At 37.8% G+C, this 21,663-nt stretch overlaps 1 protein-coding gene across 7 annotated transcripts in view; it reads left to right on the forward strand.

Moving 5' to 3' along the window:
• GALC (galactosylceramidase) overlaps nt 1–21,663 on the forward strand; it is a 105,309-nt gene that overhangs the window by 53,232 nt on the left and 30,414 nt on the right. For 4 of the 7 annotated variants that reach the window (XR_014242220.1, XR_014242223.1, XR_014242224.1 and 1 more), the window contains 6 exons: nt 1,346–1,496; nt 2,502–2,682; nt 6,627–6,790; nt 8,201–8,277; nt 13,929–14,312; nt 16,535–17,556. Coding sequence is in view for 1 of the 7 variants with exons in the window: in XM_082383674.1 (XP_082239800.1) it covers nt 1,346–1,496; nt 2,502–2,682; nt 6,627–6,790; nt 8,201–8,277; nt 13,929–14,075 (720 nt within the window). In the remaining 6 variants the exon portion in view is untranslated. Of the gene's footprint in view, nt 1–1,345; nt 1,497–2,501; nt 2,683–6,626; nt 6,791–8,200; nt 8,278–13,928; nt 14,611–16,534; nt 17,557–21,663 lie in introns of those variants that run through there. The other 3 variants (XR_014242221.1, XR_014242222.1, XM_082383674.1) reach the window with 2 other exon arrangements.

Genomic DNA, 21,663 nt, shown 5'->3' on the forward strand with positions numbered 1-21,663 from the left:
AGTTCTGTGACTCAACTAGTCAGTATCAATAACTGAATGCCCATTGTATATTCAATTTGAAAAAAGGAATAGTCTCTAATTTTTGCACAACACATTGCTAGAAATAGCATAATAAAACTGATTTTCCCCATAGGAAAAATAATATCATTTGGAGTTCTTCCTAAGCCAGAATATGGTATTAGATATTTCATAGATCTGACCAACAATTTATTAAAGCAAAGGTATGATATACACTTCTAATATAAAGTAGAAATAAAGAGCTACTCAGATTTCGTAAAGTGGACATAATGTTTAGTGCCTGTGTCAATTATGCAAAGGACTTCAGTGTCTTCAGAAGCCTGCTTTTACCATAGGACACCTATGATGTAGGGAAGGTTTCTCGTAGGTCACTCACTGAGCTTAGAACTTTATAAACATTTTCTCATTTAATCCTCACAATAACCCTATGAACTATGTTTTCTTCCCCTCATTTTATAGATGACGAGATTATGGCTTTATATGCCAAGGTCATAAATGTGACATAAATGTAATTTGTTAATTGAAATACATATTGAACATGTAATGAGTAGGACTTTTTTTATATAGTAAACGTTTTCTGTGTTTAACAGCTGAGTCAACAATAAGATTTTATGGATTTTTCTACCTTAGCAAAGTCCTAAAAAATAAATAAGCACATCTCTTAGTTACATGTATTGAATTATACACAGGCTTTAAGGATAGTACAGTCTAATGGAAAAGACAGAGTAATGGAAATGGATTTGGGGATCATCTAGTCCTTCTTCCTTCTGTGAAAAGAAATTCTTCTCATATCCTTTCTAGAATGTTTAATTGTATAAAGTCTTATAAATAACTTAAGAAAAAAGATTCCAAAGGCCTTGATATTGAGTGTGTCCTTCACAAGTAGTTAGGAAATTCTAAAAGAAATGAGTTTGGCCTGTCTTAAGCTTATTTTTTTTTTAGAAATTCACGTTCTTTTATTTATTTATTTATTTATTTATGACTGTGTTGGGTCTCCCTTTCTGTGCGAGGGCTTTCTCTAGTTGTGGCAAGTGGGGACCACTCTTCATCGCGGTGCGCAGGCCTCCCACCATCGCGGCCTCTCTTGTTGCGGAGCACAGGCTCCAGACGCGCAGGCTCAGTAATTGTGGCTCACGGGCCCAGTTGCTCCGCGGCATGTGGGATCTTCCCAGACCAGGGCTCGAACCCGTGTCCCCTGAATTGGCAGGCAGATTCTCAACCACTGCGCCACCAGGGAAGCCCTTAAGCTTATTTTTTAAAAAGCTGTTTGACCCGAATGGGATGAGCCAAAGCCCTTGGCTTGAACGCAGCATCGCTTCTTTCTCAGCTCCTAGACAGCGGCGGCCGCTTCACGCTGGACCTGCAGGAGGACGGGCTGCTCACGCTCACCACGCTCAGCACCGGCAGCAAAGGCAGTCACCCGCTGCCTCCGAGGTCCCAGCCCTTTCCCCGCGTCTATAAGGATGACTTCAATGTCGGTACGTTTTTGTGCTAAAACTTAACTTGGTTTCCACTTTCAGCAGTCGTGGGTAGATTTCTCCCTGTCAAACCGGTGCCTGATGGAGTGGTTGTGAGAACTACATTAATTTAGCTCTAAATCTCTACATGGTAAACGGGAGCTAATTTTTGTGTTACTTCAAAATAAATCGCAACTTGAGGGTCCTGTAATTTTCAGTGCCAGAAAAAATGTAGAGGTTATGATTGGAATGAAAGTTATACAGGCCTTCCTCAACTTACGGTGGGGTTAGGTCCTGATAAACCCATCGTAAGTTGAAAATATCATAAGTCAAAAATACCAAACCTCAGAACTCGGTCTAGCCTACCTTACCTGTGCTCAGAACACTTACGTGAGCCTACAGTTGGGCAAAATCATCTAACACGAAGCCTGATAAGGTGTGGCATATGTCATGTTGTTTATTGAAGACTGTACTGAAAGTGAAAAGCAAAGTGTCTGTCTGGGTACAGAATGGTTCTGAGTGTATCTGTTGTTCGCCCTCGTGATTGCATGGCTGACGGGGGTGTGGCTCACTGCAGCTCGCTGCCACTCCCCGGCGTCACAGGAGGGCATCCTGATCAAAGTTCAGAAGTTGAGGTACAGTTTCTACTGAATGCATACTGCTTTCGTACCTTTGAGAAGCTGAAAACTTGTCAGGGCCGTTAAGCGACTTGCCTGGGGAACCCACTGAGCTAGAATCCGAACCCAGGTCTACTTATTCCAGAACTCATGATCTTTCCTCTTAAACAGTTGCATGGATTAAGTATGTAAAGTCTGTAGGTCAAACTGATCCCATTGATGTTTAATAAAGATGATATAAAAGTCAATAGCTCTTTAGTAACCTAAACCCTAAACTTTGACTGTTTATAAGTATCATTTACTTATTTAAAACTTTTCAAAAGTATATCAAAATGTACCAGAAACTATCAGAGAGGAGAGATTCTGTAAGATTTGATACTAAACAAAGAATTTATTGTGTTCTGAACAGATTACCCATTTTTTAGTGAAGCTCCGAATTTTGCTGATCAGACTGGTGTATTTGAATACTTTATGAATATTGAAGACCCTGGAGAGCATCGCTTCACGCTGCGCCAGGTTCTCAATCAAAGGCCCATTACTTGGGCTGCTGATGCATTCAACACCATCAGTATTATAGGAGATTACAAATGGTATGTAAAATTGACATCCTTATGTAGGTCTGGCTGAAATAACCTTGTAAGGTTGTCAGGTACATTCTGAAGCCAGGACTTTTCAACAGTTCTCCTGTCCAAGAACCTGATAGGTGTGTTATAATTGTTGAATATCGCGGTGGCCATAAACCAGCCAATTGTTTTATTGCCTAAGTGTCCTTCCCTCAGATTTGCCCCAATTTAATAGTAATTGTTGGAGGATCAGATTGATTTTGATATAAAAATTGAGGACTTTTGGACCCAGTTATAATTTAAAATTTATTTATAAGCAGACTTTGTGATTTGCATGTCGTTTTTAAGTTTTTGTTTTTGCCGGAGAGTTGATTTGTTGAAATGGTGTTGCCACCTGCTGGATTCATACTTGAATTACATTGTTTTAGCTTTTGTGGAAAATCTGTTTACCAGGTGACAGTAGATGGCAACAGTAAAAAGCAAATCAGCTTTTAGTTGGCTAGAGAATTCCACTCTTTTATTTAGGCATTTGATAAAGAGAGAAGATGTATTTATTCTTCACTCAAAATATAATGGCCAAAGCAAAACTGAGAAGTCAGTTATGGAATTCCCATGTACTGACTAATTATAACTGTTTTAGGTGTTTCTTTTCTATTTTTTCTTTTAACTAGTATAATGCTACTGTGAAACATAAAACACAAGCATTTCAGGCTTAGTGATAGTAACTATTAATGTCAGGTCACCAAATAGCCATATCTGTAGCTTGGAAATTGGACAGGGAAGGGAAGATAATTTGGAAAAGAGCTTTAAATTGTTTATCTGTAGAATGCTGCAGAAAGTCTCTATCCTTTCTGTATTGCCTTACTCCCTGTTATAAATCCCAATTCTAGGCCCAAGCTCAGATAGTAAGTCTTAAGAAACTCCTATCCAGAGTTTCTAGAACCCTTACAGCTCCTTGGAGAGTTATTGGGGGTAGAGTAAAGAATTCTTGCTTAATTTAGAATAACTTCAATGGCTTATCTTTTTTACAACAGAAATACTGTTTATCCCAACATCTCTGTACCAGACACTTTATCTGGACATTCTGGTCATGTCAGCGGGGTTTGTGATTTCCTCATTTGTTACTAATGGTCTTACAGTAAGACAGGTGGCTGCGTTTAAATGTCTAAGGGATGGACCCTGTTATTTTGATCACCGGTCTGGAAGCCAGCCACCATAGAAAACCTTTAAGTTTCTGTGACAGCCCATATCCCGCACGCTCATGAACACTACATAGGGCTCTTTCTAAACCCCAAATCTATTGTTTCTGGCTGGGACTCCAGAAAAACTGAGAGACTCTTTCATTGTAGTAGTAGAGAGATGATGTAGAGCACCATCTACAGATTAGACAAAACTCTTCATAACTTTGAAGGTTTTGCAGTATTTAAATAGCAATACTCAATCTTTACTATTGCAGTGTGTAAGGAGGTGGAGAAGAGGAGGATGGGGGAAAGTGGGGAGAGAAGGAAAGAGTGACATATTCTGAAAGCAAAAGAACCACGAAATGGCAATTATGCATGTCAAGAAAGGACTGTTTTCGTCTTTCTTAAGCCCTACTTTCATCATGTTCTTTCTCTGCTCAAGAATATGCAGTGACTCTTTCCTGCTACCGAACCAGATCTGCACTTCTATGCCTGACTTCCAAGATCTTTTAAAATTTAGTCTCACCCTATTTATTTTGTGTTATTTCCCATTATCCTATCCTGGATTCAAGGGAGCCAGATCTGTTTAGAGATGTACACACATCCCATGTTCATTCCTGTTCTCTGGCTGTGATGCCCATTTATTGCAGGGAAAGGAGGGAATGAAAACTGGGTAACACTAAACACTGGTATGAGCTTCCCGTAGCTACCTTTTGGCAAAGGTAGCATCCTCTTTACCGTATAGACTGGGAAACAGAGGCTTCGGGGTAAGATTTGTTCAAGATCCCATACTTTTAAATTCCAGAATCAGGGCAAGAGGCCAGGTCTGTTTGGTGCTGTAGCCCACGCTCTTGGACTATACCTCACAGCCTTGTTTTCATCATTGTCTTCTTCCTGAGAGTAGGAAAGGGAAAGTCAGTAAGTCAGTGGAGTTTATCCATAGTGCTATTCTAGTAAATCGGCTCTATGTGAGCACGGTGCCATCAGTTCTTAGAACTATGTTTACGACAGACCTTCTCTCATATTTAGATTTAGTTAAGTATCAGCACAGTAATTTGACTATAAATGGTAGACTTTACCAAAGCTGTTAAAGATTTCCATCTTGTTAGTTAGCTTTGGTTGGGATCTGAGGACAATCACAAAATTATCTTTGGCTGCACAGACCTGAATTCTGCATCCTTTTGATCAGATTTGCTTCATTATGTTGGCTGGTTTTTGTTCTCTCAGCACTTCCAAGAGATTATGGCTGTGGAAGACTAAACCAAACTTTTATTCTATTTTATTCATTATCTGTAAAATTGCCTGTAAGTTGTGATGCAAGAATCACTTATTCTGGACTGTGATGTGAAAAAGGAAAGCATTTGATCTTCTCTCACTCTGACTCTAAATAGAATAAGTTTTTGGTGCTGACAGGATCTGTAGCACTTTCAAACTTCTGATGAGCCAGCAGGGAGGTAGGGGATGTAAGGAACAAGGCTGATCCTTGGTGGTTTCATGCTGGTGATAATCTACAGAGAGAAAAACTCCCTCTGCTGTGGCAGGACATACAAGAGAGACTGGGCTTTAGTTACTTAGCATTTGATTTTCCCGTAAAGTAGCCCAGCTTTGATTAAATGATTAAATGTAGATTTTCCTGATTGTTGTGTACCTGCTGTAGGTGCTTCTTTTTTATGTTTTCCTTTACAAAGTAAAATTTCACTGTGCAAAATTCACTGACAGGAAACTCTGAGAAATGTAAAAGTCACATAATTCTGGATCCAATTTCTCCCCATTTCCAAAATATATTTCTTGGCATTCTTAGTTTTATTTTAGATAAATTGCTTGCTTTATTACTTGACTGTGTGCAAGCTTTCTAATTCTTTTCCATTTGCACTTAGAATTTGAGTGGGAGGGGAATTATTTTCAGAGGTCGTATTGGATTGGGGTGGTTGTATCATTGCAGAAGGAATCCAGTAGCATTTGTAAAAGGAAGCCCGGAGCAGATCTCATTGTTAAAGCTCTGGTAGTTCCTGGTTGGCTGAACCTTTCTCGTCCTTTGATCTCCTGTCAGTGATACCAAAACCGGGGTTTTACTGCCTCTGCACAGACCTAGGTACTCTGTAGGGGAAAACGGTCCCCCGAGTGAGATTCCTGGGCCAGAAGCATCAGCATCGCCTGGCAGTTTGTTAGACTTGCACATCGAGGGGCCCACCCTAGACCTACTGAATCGGACCCTGAGGGGTCGGGCCCCACACTGAACTGAATAAGCCCTCCAGGGTGATTGCAATACTGCTCAAGCCTGAAAAGCCCTACTGTAGAGTCAACATAGAGTTGGCTGTGTCTTGTTAGGGTTAAATGTAAAAATTAGCCTCAAAGCAGCTTTTGTTCTCCCAGAGGCTCCTCATAGTCTCCACTGCTTCTCTTTGCTGATGGAAATGTCATAAACCTTTTTGTTCAGAATTATGTGGAAACTTATCTTTTACGTATTCCTAGAAAAAATGGCTTCTTCTTATATTCTTAGAATGAGAAATTATTTTATTAAGAAAGATAGGAAATATATTCTTAAGAAGCTTAAAAACAGTAAATATTATTTTCCAAGAGTAAGTCATTAAAAGAGACAATGAAATGACTTGACTTCAGTCATGTAAAACTTTAAAAAACCATCATCAATGAAGCCCATCCCTGTATAAGTGTGGACTTAGCAAATCACATACCTTGATTAGAAGTTTGGAAGCATGTGACTGTGAAATGAACCATTTGTGCTACATTTGAAATGACATAATTAAAAGCACTAACACTTTGATTCTGCAGGTCCAATTTGACGGTAAAGTGTGATGTGTACATAGAGACCCCTGAGAAGGGAGGTGTGTTCATTGCTGGAAGAGTGAATAAAGGTGGTATTTTGATTAGAAGTGCCAGGGGAGTTTTCTTCTGGATATTTGCAAATGGAATCTACAGAGTTACAGGTGATCTAGGTAAGTGGCTTCTTCTATAGCACATGGTTACTACGTGATACGTTGCTATATCTGTTTGTTACTTATGGGAGTAATGAAGGAGCTTTATACCTCATCGTGTTCGAACATCTAACTGAGAAGAGATTCAACATGTGTAAGCGAACGCCAAACGATTCAAAATTATAGTGTTAATTAGTACAGACAGAGGCAGCTCAGTGAAAGAGAAAATTGTGCAAAGCTTTTTGGGTATTGTAGAGTTGAGCTAGGCTGTCAGAGTAGGATTACCAGAGATTGGGGTGTGGTGGTAGTAGTAGGGAGAGAATACGCAGGAAACACTAAATAAAAGCAGGACTATAAGAATGTTGCTTGTGTGCTTATGGAAATACAAAAGGAAGGATTGATTTGCTTAAGATGGAGAATTCCTATTTCCTAATTTAGTCAATAACTTGAAAACAGCTGGACTTTTCTCATTCATCTTAACAGTCCTTGTCTTATGTAGAATAGTATTTTATCCAGAATAGGTGCTTAGAATCCGTTCAAGTTGAATTCCATCCACTTCACTTTGGTTTGGGTACACACCGCTCTGTTGAAACTAGACCTTATTGGTGGTGACTCTTCTTGATTCATAGTCTCTTGACTTTTGTCCTGCATTAATAAAAAATCTTCTCTCCTATAGTTTGTTCCCCTTTGCCTCTTCCTAAGGTGAAAAGGGCTCCAATAATAAAATAAAAATTAAAGAGGGAGTGGGTAATGAGGACATTAGAATAGGAATTGCATAATCATAGCATGACTGATCTGGAAGGTACCTTGCATTTTCCAATCCAAAAGAGAGTGCCAGAGAGGTTAATTGCTTTACCCAAGGTCCCAAAATGAGGTAGTGGCAGAATTGGAACTAGGGATTTAAATCTCTGACTTCAGTCCCCAGTGCTCTGTGTCTTAAACTGCCCATTGGACAGCTCATCCTGGCTTTCTCTCAGGCATTCAAATGTAATACATTCAAAAATTAGCTTATTATTTTCTCTCTAATTCTCAGCGAATGCTATTACCACGTAGCCAGGTACACTAGCTGGAAATCTTATGGTAGGTTTTGACTCTTCCTCCTTATCCTCCATATTCAATCCAACCAGGTGTACATGCAGACCTGAACTATACACGCTAATGCGTCATTGCACCATGCTTGGTTTGTAAGTTTATTTTGCTCGTTCTCTTGTGAGCTCACATATGGCTCAGAGTAGGACCTCTCTGCATGCTGGATGGATGCCTGAATGAAGGGTGTTTTGTTTTAAGTCAATTGTAGGTATGGAAATGTCGATCTTTATCAAGGCTGACTTTACTACATACAAATGCACGTAAGAACCCCCACTGAGTTTCGGGATTCTGTGATTTAGATTTTAAAAATACATCAACTGGGATAATCTCTTTGTGTTACAGCTGGATGGATCATATATACTTCAGGACACGCTGACGTTACAGCAAAAAAATGGTATACACTCACTTTAACTATTAATGTAAGTATTGCTGATCAGAATGCCTGAGGTAAAAATATTCTTTTCTTGTGCTTTTCTAACGTTTTCGGTTATCAAAGGGGGAAAGTAAGATAAATAGTGGAAAATAGGCAGAGAGTCTGCCGTGATACCAGCAAACCACCAGTCCCTGGGATGATAGCGTGTGTCTGGGTAAACCCACCCGAGAAGCAGCTGACTTTATCACCCCCAGTGTTTTTTTTTTTTTTGTTTTTGTTTTTGTTTTTGTTTTTTAAACTCAGGAGTAATTGGCAGAGTCAATAACTGAACTATTTTTTTTTCAAGTTTTCTTAAACCAAGACTATTATTGGAGCTAATAGGTAAAGCAAAGTCACATACATTTATTTTTTGATGGTTAAGAATGATTTGGTTTTCAGCTATAAGCACACTTTTTTAGAAGTTAGTTTCCATGACTCTTTGTCAGAGATGATACCAGATTGACTGTAGTATCATGGAAATCTAAAAATATTTGTCAGAATTATTGGTTGATCATGAGTTATTGATTGACATGCTTCCAAGGGATGCTGTGTAGAGAAATTCTTCTGTATAATATACTGCTCTCTGCCAAGACAGTGCTGTCATAATTTTGTTTAGGTTACAATAGAGATAAAAAATGGAATTCAAATAACTTTTTGAACTTGTTCTCTTCTCTTACTCAACCACCAAAAGTGACAGTACTAATTTTTCTGGCGGTAACAATATGTACTGAAAATCCAGTTTGGGTGTAACACAGTTTATATAACTATAACCACACTTGATGGGCATAACCTTGTTCCTAGTTCTTCCCTTTTGCAGTGAACTGAGGCAGTAAGGGCTGGCTTACCTGCAGATAGAGGGGAGGCATCTTTTATGTGCCTCTTGGGGGGGTACACATGTGCTGTTATTTGTTTAGGCAGATATTAGGTCTTGGAATTGGATTTTAAATTTTAACAGATCCTGCCCCTATTGCTAGCCAAACTATATCAATTTTTATAGCAGTTATAATAATATTTGATATTACTGATTTTAAAGATTTTTTTCAAATTAATAGACATGATTTTTATTTCCTTGATAATTAGGGAGGTTAAACATCTTACTATGTTTATTGGCTATTTGTGTTTTTTCTTCTCTGAAGTTACCTATTCACACTCTTTCCTCATTTTCCTATTGTGTTGTCTTTTTCTGATGGATTTGTATAAATTCATTATATATTCTGGGTAGTAACTCGTTGTCTGTTATATATGTCACAAATATTTGCTTCTATTCTGTCACATGTATTTCAATTTGCTTATGGTATGTTTCGTGAATAGAAGTTTTAAATTTTGCTACTGTCATATATTTCACTTCTTTTCATTGCTTTTATGTTTTATTTAAGAAGGCCTTCCCCTTTCTCAAGGTCAGGAACATTTTTTCCCCAAAACCAAACAAAGTTTAGGATTTTTTTAAATGTTTAAGTCTTTAATCCATCTGGAATGTATTTGTGGATCATAAGAAGAGCCCAACATAATTTTTTAAAAACAAGTGGATAGCCATCATATTTATTACATAGACTGTCCTTTTGCCCATGATTTAAAAGCCATGTTTTCGACATAACAAATCATCATGTGTACATAGGCTTATTTCTGAGCCTTTTTTCTGTTTAATTGCTTTGTTTGTTATTATCCAACATCACACCTTAAATTGTGTTTACTTTCTAAAATCTTTGATTACATGGTTTACTCCCTTACTTCCTTCAGAGTTCCTTCCTGACCACCTTATATAAGATAGCACCCCGTCTCACTCTCTGCCCCTCTTCCCTTCCTTAATTTTTCTCTGAAGCTCTTGTTAACCTCCTGACATCTTACATGTTCTGTTGATCGCTGTGTGTTTGTCCTGCTCCGTTCACTAAAACCAGGCTCCTTTAATGACAGGCGTCTGTTTTATTCACTGCTGGCTCTCTGGCACCTAGAAAAGTGCCTGGTGCACACACAGTCAGAGCAAGAGCCCTTGTAGAATGAATGAGTGGATATCCGGTGAGGCAAGTTCCTCATTATTTCTTTTTAAAAATTACCTTTGCTATTTCAATAGTATATTTACTCTCCTATTTGAATTTTTAAAACATCTTTTCAATTCCATGAAAAATGCTGCTAGCAAAAAAAAAAAAAAAAAAAAAGATGCTGCTAGCATTACACTGAATTTATACATCAATTTGGGCAAAAATAATATATTCTTTTAGAATAATGTGTTTCCAGGGACTTCCCTGGCGGTCCAGTGGTTAAGACTTCGCCTTCCAATGTTGGGGGTATGGGTTCGATCCCTGTTTGGGGAGCTGGGATCCCACATGCCTTGTGGCCAAAAGGCCAAAACATAAGATAGAAGCAATATTGTAACAAATTCAGTAAAGACTTTTTTTCTAAAAAAAAAGAATAGTGTGTTTCCCCATTCAAGAACATGGTAGCAAGAACATGCTGCATCTTACCATTTATTAAGATCTCCCACTATGTCCTTCAGTTTTATTTTTGTAGTTCTTCCACCTTACTTATTAGGCTTATTTTTAGTAATTTTATGAATTTTTTGAAATTTTGAATAGGATTTAAAAAGGTAAATTTCCTTAATTTTATTAGATATTTTGCATACATGTTTTAAAAAAAGGGCTTATCGAAAACACCTGCCTCCTTCCTCATGGCTGTTCCTGCCGCCTCACCCCATTCTGTGTTCTGCTCCTCTGACACAGCCACTTTGAACTATTTCAGCTGTTTTCTTCTGGTATGTCTTTTATATAAAGTGATTTACTACTTTCAAAAATTAGCTCCGCTCTTGCTACTGGGATGGACGGGGATATTGGTGACTTACACCTGCTCCACCCCCTACCCCATTATTTCTTGTTCCACCAACTCTGGGCATTCTGCTTCTCCCTTGCGTCTCAACTCTGTGCACATAATCCAGAGCGGTCTCTGAGGCACCCATCATCACATCAGCCTGTTTTAATTCTTCACATGCCACTTATCGCTTAGCTCTTAGGTATTGTGTGTGTTTGTGTGTCTCCTTCTACTAGAATGTAAGCTGTATAAGAGCAGGGACCTTGTTTTTCTTGTTCATCCTAAATTCCCAGGGATTTAAGCAACATTTGGCATATAAATATTTGTTGCATAAATGAAAAACAAAACAAAACAACATCTTTTATGATGTTCATTTTCCAAATGACTGCTAATATGAGGATTTTATGATTTTGAAATTGGCCATTTTTGAATTCTTCTCAGCACACATCAGATGCTTTATCTTAGTGCTGTTGCGTGGGGGTTAGAACGATACACTTTGAAGTCTATTAATAGTCACTTGCAGATATTTTATGTTGCTCCGCTTCTGTTTTACCATCATAATCTCATGAAGACACACGCTTATGCAGATTGAATGGTATCATATATAAATATATATACATGAAAGTTTGGTACAGTACCCAATATGTGGTGAGCACTTTAATGAGTCAAGTTAATATTCTTAGGAGTAGGTAGGTGTGTTAGGAACCAGACAGGTCAGCATTCATATTTCCTTACTGATATATGCTGAGACTCCCAGCAAGTTATTTCACGTTTTTGAGCCTCTGTTTCCTTATCTGTAAAATGGAGGTAAGCTCTGTAGGTTGTTCTAGAGTTAGATGTTTTTTATTCTTCATTCGACACATTTTTATTAATAGCATCTGTTACATGCACTCTTCTAAGTACTGGGGATACAACAGTGAACAAGACAGACAAGGTTCCAGCTCTCTCAGAGCCTGTATTCTTCTAGGACAGGGATTATTAAACTTTTTTTTTTCTTTAAAGAGCCAAAGAGTCAATATTTTAGGCCTTGTGAGCCCTATGGTCTACGTTGCAGTTGTTCAGCTCTGCTTTTGTAGTGAGAAAGGAGCCGTAGACTGTAGGTAGATGAATGGGGGTGGCTGTGTTCCAATAATATTTAATTTATAAAAATAGGTGGCTGGCCTGTGGGCCATGGTTGGCTCACTCCTGCTCTAAATAAACAAATAAACAAAATTATGAAGGAAAAATGAGATAATGAGATAAAGTAGCTTCCCTGCCAGATTCTCTAGATAGGTCAGGGAAGGCCTCTTGAAGTGGGTGATGTTTGAGCCGAGAGCTGAGTGGTGGGAAGAGCGGTCTGCGCACAGGGCACTGCTGTGACTGGCCTTGTGTGACGAGCTGCCAGACGCTAGGCTGGCTGACACCTGGGGGGTGAGGGGCAGGGGGAGGATGGGCTTTAGTGCTTAATATAATTTGTGTACATAAGCTCCTTGGCTCAGTGTTAATATTCACTATCCCCTAAGTGGCAGAAGATGTTCAATAAACACTTCTGGAGCTGAAGGTAGCTGTGCAGGTGTGTAGTAGCAGAAATGTATGTGGCTCTGAATGTGGAGTTGGGCAACTCAAATTCAAGTCCTAACGTTGCTGGTAAATCTGTGACTTTGATTTTTAGTCTCATTAAGTCACCGTGTCTCCATCCATAAAATAAAAGAAGTAAATGAAGGCCCCTTCCATTATAATTTTATGACTTAAGAGCAGATTTTATTTTGATTCTTGGCCTAGTCCTTTGGATCTTTCGCTCTTCACCCTTTGAAATTAGCTAGTTTTAAATGTAGCTGGAATGAGTGTGCTGTGGATATATGCTCATAAGCATGCTATAATAATGATAGTAAGAGCTGTGTGCCAGGTTAGCTGAGTAGGAATGGCAGCTGTCTGAGGAGGACATTATTTTTATCTTTCTCTGTCAGTGACTAGTAAGTTGTTTCTGTGGATATTTCTCTTCTTCTATCCACTCAACCCCCCGCCTCTCCCCAGTCATCAGTTTAACTGATGGTTACTGTTTTTCTAACTTATGGGTAGGCTCTTGATACAACTTTGAAGTGGTATTCTGTACATGAGGATAAAACAATAAAACAAAGGTTAATTACTCCTCTCCCAGCTGGGCTGAGGCTCCTTAATGAAGACCTTAAATAAACATTTTGAGGGACTTCCCTGGTGGCGCAGTGGTTAAGACTCTGCGCTCCCAGCACAGGGGGCCTGGCTTCGATCCCTGCTCAGGGAACTAGATCCCACATGCTATGCCACAACTAAGAGTTCGCATGCCACAACTAAGGAGCTGGCGAGCTGCAGCAGGCAAGCGGAAACTAACACCTGGTGCAACCAAATGAATGAATGAATGAATGAATAAATAAATAAAAAAGAAAAGCCTTTTAAATAAATAAATAAATAAAACACTTTGACCCCAGCAGTCCTGTCTGAAGAGCTGGTGGCTGTAAGCTGTCAATACAATGCATGTACATGCTACTACGTGTAAATGACAAATGTTTTTTTATTTTAGTGAGCTTTTATCTAAAATTTTATCATAATGTTATGAAAAGTGTTACATTTCTGCAGGTTTTACAGCATTTTGGTGGAGTACAAGGAACTATTGAGGTATTCTTGTACCTTGGAAACTGTTTATATAAATAGTTAAGAATCTCCTTTGAGAAAATTTTTTCTGTATTTCAAACTTTTGCTCAAACTTGTGGAATCATTTTGCTGTGGTAAATCTTAAGTGAGAAGGATATTTGTTGCACTAAGTAGGTGGGCCATCCATTAAGAAACAGACTTCAGAGGATCAGTTTCACATGTTTTTAAGGGATGTGTTTCTCCCCACTCCAGGGTGGTTTCTCTTCTGGCACGCTGAATGGCAAGCCTCTCTGGAAGAACGTCTCTGTGAACTTCCCGAAGAATGGCTGGGCTGCGATTGGAACTCACTCCTTTGAATTTGCACAGTTTGATAACTTTCGTGTGGAAGCCATACACTAATACAGAGTGCCATAGAACACTCTCTGGATTTTCTTTCTTTTTGGTTTTGGTTCAGAGCCATTTCTGGTTTTGATGGATCAATATAGGAGCCTTTTGGAAGCTACAAATAATGAAGAGTAAATGAGGAGAAAAATATATTTTTGCTTGATCATCTTGAAGATTTTTTTTTTTAGAATTCCAAGGGGAAACAGATGAATCTTTAATATGACCTGATAACGTCCGTAGATAGGACACTAGGTACGTTGGTCCCATCCTGCAGAGTGGTTTGGGTGTTCAGACCTCGAAGGCTTGTGTTAATGCTGAGGTAGCTCTCGTCATCTTATTTGCACATGATCATGCAGATGGCAAGGACTTGATCATCACTGTGATGTATCTATTCATGCTGACTGTGTATCTAGTGAGCTGGTGTCCTCGTCGTGGGTAATGCTGCTGTAACAGGAAGCTGAAGAACACTGGAAATACTGCTTTTTTTGTTGTTGTTGTTGTTCGTATTACCTTTATTTTATTTTTATTTAAAATAATTTTTTTTAACATCTTTATTGGAGTATAATTGCTTTATAATGGTGTGTTAGTTTCTGCTTTATAACAAAGTGAATCAGCTATACATATACATATATCCCCATATCTCTTCCCTCTTGCATCTCCCTCCTTCCCACCCTCCCTATCCCACCCCTCTAGGTGGTCACAAAGCACTGAGCTGATCTCCCTGTGCTATGCGGCTGCTTCCCACTAGCTATCTGTTTTACATTTGGTAGTATATATATGTCTATGCCACTCTCTCACTTTGTCCCAGCTTACTCTTTCCCCTCCCCGTATCCTCAAGTCCATTCTCTAGTAGGTCTGCATCTTTATTCCCGTCTTGCCCCTAGGTTCTTCATGACCATTTTTTTTCTTTTTTTTAGATTCCATATATATGTGTTAGCATACGGTATTTGTTTTTCTCTTTCTGACTTACTTCACTCTGTATGACGGACTCTAGGTCCATCCACCTCACTACAAATAACTCAATTTCGTTCCTTTTTATGGCTGAGTAATATTCCATTGTATATATCTGCCACATCTTCTTTATCCATTCATCTGTCGATGGACATTTAGGTGGCTTCCACGTCCTGGCTATTGTAAATAGAGCTGCAATGAACATTGTGGTACATGACTCTTTTTGAATTATGGTTTTCTTGGGGTATATGCCCAGTAGTGGGATTGCTGGGTGGTATGGTAGTTCTATTTTTAGTTTTTTAAGGAACCTCCATACTGTTCTCTGTAGTGGCTGCACCAATTTACATTCCCACCAAGAGTGCAAGAGGGTTCCCTTTTCTCCACACCCTCTCCAGCATTTATTATTTATAGATTTTTTGATGATGGCCATTCTGACCAGTGTGAGATGATATCTCAATGTAGTTTTGATTTGCATTTCTCTAATGATTAATGATGTTGAGCATTCTTTCATGTGTTTGTTGGCAATCTGTATATCTTCTTTGGAGAAATGTCTATTTAGGTCTTCTGCCCATTTTTGGATTGAGTTGTTTGTTTTTTTGATACTGAGCTGCATGAGCTGCTTGTAAATTTTGGAGATTAATCCTTTGTCAGTTGCTTCATTTGCAAATATTTTCTCCCATTCTGAGGGTTGTCTTTTCATCTTGTTTCTGGTTTCCTTTGCTGTGCAGAAGCTTTGAAGTTTCATTAGGTCCCATTTGTTTATTTTTGTTTGTATTTCCATTTCTCTAGGAGGTGGGTCAAAAAGGATCTTGCTGTGATGTATGTCATAGAGTGTTCTGCCTATGTTTTCCTCTAAGAGTTTGATAGTGTCTGGCCTTACATTTAGGCCTTTAATCCATTTTGAGTTTATTTTTGTGTATGGTGTTAGGGAGTGTTCTAATTTCATTCATTTACATGTAGCTGTCCAGTTTTCCCAGCACCACTTATGAAGAGGCTGTCTTTTCTCCATTGTATATTCTTGCCTCCTTTATCAAAGATAAGGTGACCATATGTGCATGGGTTTATCTCTAGGCTTTCTATCCTGTTCCATTGATCTATATTTCTGTTTTTGTGCCAGTACCATACTGTCTTGATTACTGTTGCTTTGTAGTATAGTCAGAAGTTGGGGAGCCTGATTCTTCCATCTCCGTTTTTCTTTCTCAAGACTGCTTTGGCTATTCGCGGTCTTTATGTTTCCATACAAATTGTGAAATTTGGAAATTCTGCTTTTTGAAAACCACTTCAACATGTTATGCTTACACTCTAAAAAGTATTTTTTCTTTTCCTTTTTAAGATGATGCTTTTGAATTATGGATATAAGGAGTGGGATGATTTGAAAAATGCCCCATTAATAAACTACCTCTAAAGCTATTTCTACAGTAATAAATATTAGCAGATTAATTAGGTTATCTGCATTTTTTAATTCTCTTGGGTCCGACTTTTAGTCTCGTGACCCTTATAACTCTCTGTGATCATTTTCCCAGGTGACTGGAAGGAGGAAGAAAACCCTATGTAGCCAGTGCTGTGAGTGGGTCCAAAGGTAAAATTGTAGCAGTTTTCTTGTGTTTCATTTCATTGTGCCTTTCATGGTCTGTCTTCTCTTGTGGCACTGGTGACAAACTAAAATAACTAATGAACACTTTTATCTCCTCATGCCTGGAATAAAAGGAACACCTATCTAGTTCATAGAATTGGATCATCCTCTAATATTTTGTGTGGTTAGAAGCATTTCTTTTGTTAAAGTACAAATATATTTAAGTATAGGTGAGCATATTTCTCATGCAGTATAATTTATATCTAATCATTAGTGTACCTCCTAGAAGCAAATCAATTATTCATGTGGATAAAGTAAATTCTGGAATTTTTTATAATGAAAGTTTAAAACTATTGAACTAATTCTACAATTTTGGAATTTGTAGTGATTTAATGTAGACTAAACTGACATGAAGTTTTGTATTACTATTGGAGACAAGAAGCTAAATATTAGAGTAAATCAGATTACAGAGAAAATTTTAAAATTAAAACCAAGTCTAAGTGATTTCCAGTTTAGGTCCCTACATATTTTTTAAAATTAACTTTATTGAGGTATAGCTTACATACAATAAAATGTTCCCATTTTAAGTTTACAGTTCAATGAGTCTTGATAAATGGATATAACCAAGATATTGAACATTTCCATCACTCCAGAAAGTTCTCTTGTATACCTGTGCAGTCATTTCCCCTCATCCCCACCCCGATCCCAGGCAACCATCAATCTGATTTCTATTACTGTTGATAAGTTTTCTTTGTTCCAAAACATTATAAAAGTGGCATCATACACTTTGTACCCTTTTATGAATGGTTTCTTTTACTCAGCATAAAGTGTTTGAGATTTGTTTATGTGCTGTGTATATCAAAGGTTTGCTCCTAATTTCAAAGAGTATTCCATTGAAGGGGTGTACCACAGTTTGTCCCCCCAATTTTTGGTATTACAAATAAAGCTGTTGTGAACATTTGTGTACAAGTCTTTGTGTGGACATATGTTTTCACTTTTTCTGGGTAAATACCAAGGAGTGAAATTGCTTGATCTTTTTGGAAAGTGTATGTTTAACTTTATAGGAAACTATCAAACTATCAAACTGTTTTCCAAAATAATTGTATGATGTTACACTCCCATTAGAAATGTTTGAGAGTTTCCGTTGCTCTGCATTCTTGACAGTGCTTCCTATTGTTATTCTTTTTAATTTTAACCCTTTCTTGTGAGTTTGTAGTAGGTGCATTAGCTGCTGGGCATCTTTTCAAGGACTTATTTCTCATTCATATATTTTTTTTGTGAAATGATTGTTCCAATCTTTTTCTTTTTTTTTTGTTCAAATCTTTTGCTCATTTAAAAAATGTGGTTCTCTGTCTTATTACTGAGTTGTAAGAGCTCTTTATACATTCCAGGTGCAATTTTTCTTTTAAATCAGTTATGTATTTTGTCAGTTTTCTCCAAGTCTATGTCTTTTGAAGAGTACAAAATTTTAATTTGGAAGTCCAATTTATCATGTTTTCCTTTCATGGTAGGTGTTTTTTTGGTGTTCTGAGAAATCTTTGTATGCCCCAAGTTCACAAGGATTTTCTCTTTTGTCTTCGAGAAGTGTAATATATTTAGCTTTTACATTCAGGTCTGTGATCCACTTTGCATTATTTTTGTACATGATGAGAGGTGAGGATTGAGGTTCAGTTTTTTCCTATATGGATATTCAGTTTTTCCAGCATCATTTGTTGAAAAGACCTTTCTTGGTCAAAAATCAATTGACCATATATGTGTACAACCAATAATAAACTCTCTATTCTGTTCTACTGATCTGTGTGTCTATCCTTAGGCAAATACCACATTGTCTTCATTACTATAGCTTTATAGTACATTTTGAACTCAGTTTAAATCCCCCAACTTTGTTCTTCAGAATTGTTTTGGATAATTTAGGTCCTTTACACTTCCATAAATTTTAGACTCATTTCTGCAAAGGCCTTTTTGGAATTTTGATTGGGATCACACTGAAAGTACAGATGGGGAGAATGGATATCTTAATAATATTGACCCTTCAATCCGTGAGCATGTTCCATCTCCATGTTTTTAGGCTTTCTATAATATCTCTCAGCAATTTCTGTAGTTTTCAGTGTACAGGTCTTACACATATTTTATTAGATTTATCCTTAAATCTTTTATTTTTTGATGCTATTGTAAATGTTGTTTTCTCATTTTATTTTTCAGTTCTTTGTTTTGCATACATTGAAATACAGTTGATTTTCTTTTGTCAACCTGCAGTCCTACTGCATTTCTAAATTCACTTATTTTAGTAGCATTAAAAAAAAATAAAATCCTTAGAATTTTCTACATGTACAATAATATCATCTGTGAGTACAGATAGTTTTACTTCTTCCTTTCTGAAACATATAGGTGTCGTTTCGGGGGGCTCTGAGGAGCCCAGTCCTTTATGTCTCAGTGCAGAAAGAATTCAGTGAGAGGCAAAGTGATAGATAAGAAGTGGTTTATTAGAACAGGACGTTTTTGAGGCTTACAAGTGGGTGGGCAAGAGGGTGCTGTGCCCTAGAACTTGGTGGGCTACAGCTTTATAATCAAAGGAAAACTGGGGAGGGGAAAAGACCACTTTCTTCATTCTTGAGTAGACGTCATGCTTTCATCATCAGCTTCTCCTCCAGGTTGGGCAGGGGAGTTTTTTGGCCTTACATGGTCAAGCCAGGACTGTAAAAATTATTTCAGGTCTCTGTACAATGAGCACCTTTCCATAAATTATTGTTTTTTATGTGTGCAGAGAGCATGTCCTAGGGATCATTAACTTACTGAGCTCACTGGGCAAGATGTGAGTCTCCTGCCACCATTGTTTTATTGTTTTGGGGCATGTCTTGTGCTTTTGTTGCATGGTTTTGCTGCTAGGCAGGCCTGCTTGGTTTTGTGGTTAAGTAAACCTGCTTTCTTGAGTGATCATTAACTTACAGGGGCCTCCCATACATTTTTTTTTTTTTTACTTACAATACCCTAATGGGATTAACTATTTAATTACCTAGTTTGTCCCTTTACTCTGTCCCTATCATTTCCAGTGTGTCTGCTTTATTTCTGATGTTCTTGTCTTATTGCACTGGTTAGGACTTCCAGTACAAGGCAGGGAAGAAGTGGTAAGACCAGATGTCCTCACCTTATTCCTGATCTTAGGAGAAAAGTGTCTTTTGTCATTGAGTGTGATGTTAGCTGTAGAGTTTCTTTTTTGTAGATTTCCTTTATCTAAGGAAAGTTACCTTCTATTTACAGTGTGCTGAGAATTTTATTATGAATAGAGATTTAATTTATTAAATGCTTTTCCTATACCTAATAACATAGTTATATGATTTTTCTCCTTTATTTTATTAAGGTGGTATATCACATATTTGATATTTACATATTAAAACAACTTTGCATTCATGAGATATAGCATGACCAACTGGGGTTTATTACCCTGTTTATATAGTAGTGAATTTGATTTCTGGGTATTTGGTTAAGGGTTTTTGTGTCTATGTTTATGTGGAATATTGGTCTAGTTTTTTTTTTTTTTCGTATAATGTCTTTGTTTGGTTTTGGTAACAGGATGGTGCTTTATAAAATCAGTTGGGAAGTGTTCCCTCCTCTTCTTTATTTTTTGAAAGAGTTTGTGAGTTTCTTAAATCTTAGATGGAATTCATCAGTTGTATCGGTCAGGGTCCAGTCACGAGGCAGAAGCTACACTAGGAAAAACTTAACGTAAAGAGTTACTAACTAGTAACAGGATTAACTACTAAGGGGTAAGGAGACCCCAAAAGAATACAGAAATGGCAGATGTAGAGACCAGCCACTTCCTTGACTGGGGCAAAGTGCTCAAGGAAGGAGCACATTTGGAAGAGGGCTTCCTTGCAAGGCTGGGATTCAGATCTCATTGGAGGCGGGACGGCTGTGGCACTGTGGATGGCATAGGAGTTTGCTGGGATGGTGAGCACTGGGTCTGGCAAGCAGGAAACTGCCTTCCGGGCTGTATTTGAGACTCATTGGGAAACTGCCTCCCGGGATGCTGCTGAAACTCTCTAGAAAGTTACCTTTTGTGGTGCTGGTGAAACTGTCTGGGAAAACTCTTGGAGTGTTGGTGAAAATCACTGGAGGGTAAGTACTGGCTGTCCCAGCCCTCACTGGAAGGGGTGCATCACAGGGTGTCGCCAGGACTGCTATTAGCCCCACACCACAGGAGCAGGAAGAAGAAAGCACATGGTCTCAAGGATGAAAGCTCCTTTCCTCTGAATGTCCCTGCGTTACCCTCCTTGCTCTCTGGCAAAAGAGAAGTGTTAACAGGCCCCAGCTCCAGTATCACAAAGCAGGTCAAAGAAGAGGAGTTGGGGCTGAGAATCTGTAACAGAAACAGGGTTCTCCAATTTTTAAATTCCTTATGTCAGTTTGGCAATTTGTGTTTTTCAAGGAATTTGTCCATTTTATATAAATTGTCTATTGGCATAAACTGGTTTACAGTATTTCCTTTTTATTGTCTGTAAGACATTCCTGATATGGCCACTTTGTGCATTTTCTCTTTTTATATTTATTAGTATAGTTAGAGTTTTGTAAATTTTATTTATCTTTCAAAGAACGAGATTTTGGTTTCTTAGATTTTTTTCCTTAGGTTTCTTTATTTTCTATTTTATTGATTGCTGCTTGTACCTTTGTTATTTATTTTCTTCAACTTTGGGTTTAATTTTCTCTTTTTCTAGCATCTTAAGATGTCAGCTTAGATTTTTGATTTTGGATCTTCTTTTTCTTAGATATAGGCATTTAATACTAAAATTTTCTCTAACCACTAATGTAACTGGATCTCCCATATCTTGATATGTCATGTTTTTATTTTCATTCAGTTCAAAATGTTTTCTAATTTCCCTTGTGTTTTTTGACCTTTGTGTTAATTAGAAGCATGGTGGTTAATTTCCAATTATTTGAGGATGTTTTAGATTTCTTTTTTATTATTGATATTTAACTTCATTATGTTAGAGAATATGCTTTGGTCAGAGAATATTCTGTTTGATTTCAATTATTTAAAATATATATCAACTTGTTTTATGACCCAATTTATCTTAGTTGATG

This window comes from Balaenoptera borealis, assembly GCF_965194805.1.
Source record: "Balaenoptera borealis genome assembly, chromosome: 3".
NCBI classification, from domain to species: Eukaryota; Metazoa; Chordata; class Mammalia; order Artiodactyla; family Balaenopteridae; genus Balaenoptera; species Balaenoptera borealis.